A 6,565-nucleotide genomic window follows, 5' to 3' on the forward strand; every position below is an offset into this window, starting at 1 on the left:
AAAAATAATCTTTTAATTAATATATTTGTAAATATAGCTTTGGGGAGGGTGCAGTAGATTACATCATTAAAATAAACTCCCAAGATGAAGATTATGGGATCAAAAAATGAGCATTTTTTATGGTTTATTACAATTTGCTTCCATTACTTTTTTAAAGTGTTGTGCTAACTGCACTGCCACCAGCAACATGAGTATGCTTGTTTTACCACATCTTTACTGGCACTAGAAGCTCTAAGAACAAATGAATAATTAGTCCAAAAGATTAAAGGTATGGTATATACCTTAAATATTTTACTATAAATATATAAACATACATTCATTAGTCAATTTTTGATACCAGGCCAAGGCCTTTTCTCTGAGAATTAGTCTGTGGATCTGTCCAGCATTGCTTTTCTAAACAAATCACTAGTATAATACATTTCAGTTTGGATTACTTAAATACGAGCAAGAACTTAAGATCCTTGCAAAGGAATCTTAAGATGGAATCCTTCTAGATTCGAACATTTTACCCCTCCAATCTTTTATACTTGTACTACCTACAGGACTACAGTTCAATTCCTTAGTCTGACATTCAGGGTACTCACCAATCTGTCCCCTACCTACCTTTCCAATTTCAGCTCCTATTATTGTCCTTTAGGTCTTCCATCTTTACCAAGGTCAAAGTACGAAATAACATACATTTTACAAATATTTTGAGTAGTTTATGTATTTATACATGTATACACATATATATGTATGTAGGTATACAAGTATATTTGTATTCACACACACACAGCAGACAATGTGCATGCTTTCAGGGATATAGAGAGGTAAAAAATAAGTGGTCTTTGCTTTTAAGAAACTCTTTCTATGGTGGGAGACTAGTGAAAACATAATTAAAACAGAATGTGGGGGAAGGGTGGTAGAAACTCGCAATGATTAGAACAACCTGGCATTATCTATCAAAATTTTAAATGCAAATCTTCAACCAAGTAATTTTTCTAGACACTCTCGTAAGTGTATAAAGTTCACTGCAGTATTATTTATAATGGCAAAAAAAACCAGTCAAAAATCTAAAAGTGCATCAGTAAGGACAGGTTAAGTAAATTACAAGACATTCATAAATGAAACATACAGACATTAAAAAGGATGGATAGATCTATGTGAAATGGTTGGAAACATGTCCCAGAAACTTCATATGTGGGAAAGAGTAAACTGCAGAACACTACATATCTTATGATTGTATTCATGTTTTTAAAAATGTATATAAATATCTGCATATGTTTGTACATACATTTAAAAATTCAAGTGGTTACCTCCCAGAAATGGGACTAGGAGATGAGGGTGGAGTGGTAATGAGTCTTTTAAATTTTACTGTATACACTCTGTAAGTTAAAAAGAAATTCACCATGTATTATTTTCACGGTTTTAAAACGAGTTACTTTAGAGGGGAAGGTGTAACTCAGTGGTAGAGGGCACGTTTAGCACGCACAGCCCTGATTTCAATCTCCCGGACCTCCGTTAAAAAAAAATTTTCTTTAGAAAGAATTCTGGTCTGCTTTGGTCACAAGTGCCAAAACCCATCTGCCAATGCTCAGTAGATTAAAAAACAAACAATCAACAAACTAGTTATTCTTAAAAAAAATTACTATAAACAGAAGCATTAGTGGTAAGGAGCGCCTAACTTTGCCTCAGGTGTGCAAAGGCAAATACATGTGTATTTGGGAATAAAAAGATAAGTAAATATTTCGTAGGAGTAGGAAGAGTAGAAAAGGCAGTCCAGATACAGGGAACAGCCTTTAACCGTCACTAGTTTGTCCATGGTTCCTCTGTCCCTCACTACCCGGATCTCAGTCCGGCTATCATCTGAATCCTATATGATGGCCTTCTATGCATTTGAATCCTGCTCTCACTCAGCTCCTGGGCAATTAACCTACTGCTGAGCTTCCATTTCTCCTTTTGATAAAATGGGAGAACACCCACCTGATAGGGCTGTTGTAAAAGAATTAAGTGAAATAATGTACGTAAAGCCCTTCGCACTCAAGATGTACTCAAAACATGCCAGTTTTTCTTCTACAGGTGAGAAAAGTGAGGTTTACAGAACCTTGTTTTTTGGCTAAAAGGCTTCTGATTCCTGATAACCTAAGGTTCCTCCCTCCTCTAACCAATCCTTTTTACTCCCACATCCAGTGCTCCCAATTAAACTGTAAGCCTTCTAAGGTAGGTACTGTGATCTATACGTCTTTGGAACTTTGACACCTAAGATTGTGTTCAATAAATATCTAATGAGTTTAACGTAACTCATGTTGCAAAGTGCTTCACAATTATCCTCCATTATATACATCCAGCCATGTTGACCTTCTAGTTCCTAGAACACACATAACTCATCTTACTTTTGCACAAATTGTTTAGCATCGCCTCCTGTCTAAACTATCCATTCTACCACCACCCCCTTATTCTCTATCACAGAACTCTATCTTCTTCGTAGTATTTATCTGAATTTCTAAGTGAACTCTCAGTTCCACGACAGCAGGGCCCCGATCTGTCCTGTTTACCCTTGAATTTCCAGTGTCTAAAAGAATGCCTGGAACATGGTACATGCCTAGTAAGTATCTGCTAAACAAATAAATACAATTTGTATGCGGTCATGGCTAGTTAACTGCCTAAAACAGGATTAAAGATTATGTATTCTCTTATTACAATGCTCTTTTAATTGTGCCTCACTTCTTATAATATGCTATTGTATTTTATGTATACAGTGCATATAAACTGCCATTGATTTAAATGATTCCAACTACTTGGTGACCACTACATCCATATATAAATCTCTCTATTTTCAAAACAAGGCCAAATGCATTCATCATTATTTAACTGAAAGATGTATACAGGGGGAGGGTATAGCTCCGTGGTAGAGTGCATGCGAGGTCCTGGGTTCAATCCCCAGTACCTCCATTAAACAAACAAACAAACCTAATTCCCCTTCCAAAAAAAACCCACAAAAAATTTTAAATTTTTAAAATAAAAAAATTTTTAAAGGATGTATATAAATAGCACAATAACATCTGTGCTCTGCCATATTATGTACAGTACTCAAACATCTGTATCCTCCTAGGAACTACAGACGTATTATATTTTAAAAGTTAAAGAAAAAAAAAGTTAAAGAGGTTGGTATTTGGTAGGTTACTGAATAACTCAGTTGAGAGATTGGGCTTTTGAGCCAGTCATAGGTTCAATTCCCAGCTTTGCTCTGTAATAGTTGGTCAAGTTACTCTAAACTTCAGTTGACTTACCCACAAAATAGGGATAACCAGTACTTGACTTAGGTTTGCAGTGAAGATAATTAAGTTCATGTAGATAAATAAACCACTCAACAAATCACTTAACTCAGTGCCTAGCCAAAGTTAAAGTAAAGTGGTATTTTAAGTACAAAAAAAGTTGTTTGGAATTAAATGCCCATGTCTCTACATTAACGGATAAGTTATTGCCACAGGGTACACAGTTCCCACTGTGGCATAGTTTTAAAATGAGATTAGATCTATGGGAAAGTATGAAGAAAAGTGTATCATTATTTTCAATTTTTTATTTCTATGAGGGGGAGGGAGATTTCTCACTCTAAATTCATCTTAAAAACAAAATCATTTTGACAGTATAAGAAAGTTTAAACACTGCCTCACAGAGGCCACCCCTCAAAATGCAAATTAAGCATAAAAAGCAAAAATGACAAAGCAACCCAATACTTTAAAAAATTATTTTGTCATGAAATAAAGCCAGGAGCAAAAAGAACTAGGTAAAACCTCAGATTAAAAACAAAAACTAGATAAAAATTTCAAAATTAAGTAATGATGAAAGCATTAGGACTCAAAGTTCTCAAATAATCACAAACTGCATATACATTATAAATATTTAATAATTAACAGCTAAAATAATAATAGAAGCACAATTCCCCAATCCAGCTAGGTCATCTTTCCATGAAGAATATGATGAATTCTTATTTCACAGTAATATTCCAACTTATGGCAAAGGACAATGGACATTTTGCAAATCACATATTTGATAAAGGATCGTTTTATAATAAACGCTTACAACTCAATAGTAAACAATCCAACTTTAAAAGGGGGAAAAGCCCCAAATAGATATTTCTCCAAAGAAGATACACAAATGGCCAATAAGTACATGAAAAAATGCTCAACACAACTAGCCACTGGCAAATGCAAACCAAAATCACAAGCGATATCACCTCATACCCACTAAGATGGCTACCATCAAAAAGACTGATCATAACAAGTGTTGGCAAGGATATAAAGAAAAGGGAGCTCTCATACACTGCTAGTAGGAACGTAAAATGGTGCTGCCACTTCACAAAGCAGTCTGACAATTCCTGAAAAAGTTAGTCATAGAGTTACCATAGGACCAAACAACCAAGGAATTCTACTCCTAGATATATACATCCAAAAGAAATGAAAACAAATATCCACACAAAAACTTGTTACATGAATGTTCATATCAGCATTACACATAATAAGACAAAAGGTGGAAACAACCTAAATGTCCATCAACAGATGAATGGATAAATAAAAGGTGTTATGCCCATACAAGGAAATACCATTTGGCAATGAAGAGAAATGAAGTACTGATATATGCGATAACATGAATGAACCTTGCAAATATCACCCTAAGTGAAAGAAACCAGTCACAAAAGCTCACATACTGTTTGATTCTATTCACATGAAATGTTTGGAATAGACAAATCTGTAGGTTACTGGTGGGGAAAAGAAGACTGTTAAGGGGAAGTGGGGAGTAACTTAATGGGTATAGTTTTTGGAGCGTGATGAACATGTTTTAAAATTGTGATGGTTGCACAACGCTGTGAATGTATTAAACCTACCTAACTACATACTTTAAATGGGTGAATTTAAAGGTATGTGAATTATATCAACAAAGGCATTATTTTTCAAAAATAAAAGGGGACTATGGAAAAAACAGGCACTCATTTTGAGATTGCTAAATAAGTAGTGAATTTCCAAGGTAATTAAAATACAACTGGATAAAATTAGTTACGAATCTTACCGGGGCTTTGGGGGTAATCTCATTACCTACTCTATTACTAAACACTTAACAATGAACTGAAAGAACGCACTCAGCAAAAGAAAATGTTAAACACACAGATTTCTGTCGACTTTCGCAAAACTGTGTCTTCCGTAAGATTCAGAACAAAGCCGACCACAACCTCGAACCTACAATTTTTCCTCACATCCCCACTTGATTACACTAGCTGACTGGACATTTTCAAAGCAAAGGTTGAAGTTGATTTTAAACAAATAATCGGTTTAGCAATAATATTCTTATCTACTTTTTACTTAACTTTGTTAATGCGGGAAACAAAGCAATAGGGGAAAGAATAAAAACTGATTCACGTTCCACAATAAAATCTTACAAAGCAACGAAAGGATTTGTTCACTCTTTGGCCAAAACAGAATAAAAAGAGGGAATGATAAAATTGACAATTTCTAATAATCGATGTTAGGCCTCAATAACCTAAAAATTAAAATTTAAAACAAAAGTGAGGGAAACAAGAAATCTGTGCAAGATCTGAGTGGGAGGAAATTCTAGGTGAGATCTGTGGGGGGAATCCCGGGGAGGCCCTCAGCCAATCCAGCCGCCGGCGTCCTAGCTAGAGCCTGGTGAGGACCGGGGCCCGGCGTCCCAGCCGAAGGAGCTTCGCGTCGGTGGCGCCTTGGGACTCGCTCCGCGCGGAGGTCAAGACGAGAAGAGCCGCTAGGCTCCCGAGGGCTCCACCCTCCCCTCCTTCACTCCCTCCCTTCGGCGGTCCCCTGAGGGGAACAGGCGGGGCGCAGTGCGCAGAGACGGGGGGGGGGGGTGCGTCCTCAGTGAGAAAAGCTCCGCCGCCCCAGAGTGGCGGCCGCGGGTTATTAATAAACTCTGCTTCTGCCCAGGCGCTGCTACCGCGGCCTGCCGTAGGATGGACAGGGCCTGTGGCGGAGGCTGAGCAGCCGAAGTCAGAGCCCGGGCCCAAGCGGGCCCGCGCCGCCGCGCTGAGGGCGGCGGCCGGGCGGAGAATAATGCACACTGGGTAAAAACACATTTATATACGAACCTCCGCGAAAATTTTCCAACAATTCCTTCGTCCGACCACCATGCACCAGGACAGGAAACAGCCGCCCGGCCCCCAGGCCCCGCAACCCGCATAGCGGGTCTGAGGCCCGCCCCCAGCCTCCATTGGGTTGTCATTACGTCACTCACTGGACGCTTCCTGCTTGCCATTGGCTCAAATTTAGGCGACGTGAAAGGAGACCGCCTTATCCTCGCCCCTTTTGCGTGACGTCAGCCTCGCCTGGCCTTACAGCCGGCGCCTGAGTGGCTTGCCCAAGTGCGGGACCAAACTTCCTGTGTCTGACTGGTTGATAGAACCGCTCATCCCAGACCGACCCCGCCTCGCTGACAAGTGAATTATGCCGATTCTGGGGCCCTAGCAGGAGGCGCCATTTTGTAGCGAGGGAGGGAGGCTGGTCCTTGTGACTAGCCGGGAGGGAGAAGGGGTGACAGGCGCCATTTTCCCCACAGGGGC

At 39.1% G+C, this 6,565-nt stretch overlaps 1 protein-coding gene across 4 annotated transcripts in view; it reads right to left on the bottom strand.

The window, feature by feature from the left end:
- ZNF143 (zinc finger protein 143) overlaps positions 1–6,191 on the bottom strand; it is a 58,697-nt gene extending 52,506 nt beyond the window's left edge. For 2 of the 4 annotated variants that reach the window (XM_006180837.2, XM_006180836.3), the window contains exon 1: positions 6,095–6,191. Coding sequence is in view for 2 of the 4 variants with exons in the window: in XM_014555967.2 (XP_014411453.1) it covers positions 6,095–6,136 (42 nt within the window). In the remaining 2 variants the exon portion in view is untranslated. The remainder of the gene's footprint in view (positions 1–6,094) is intronic. The other 2 variants (XM_014555967.2, XM_032489042.1) reach the window with 1 other exon arrangement.
- Positions 6,192–6,565: the final 374 nt, after the last annotated feature.

This window comes from Camelus ferus, chromosome 10 (genome assembly GCF_009834535.1).
Source record: "Camelus ferus isolate YT-003-E chromosome 10, BCGSAC_Cfer_1.0, whole genome shotgun sequence".
Taxonomy (NCBI): domain Eukaryota; kingdom Metazoa; phylum Chordata; class Mammalia; order Artiodactyla; family Camelidae; genus Camelus; species Camelus ferus.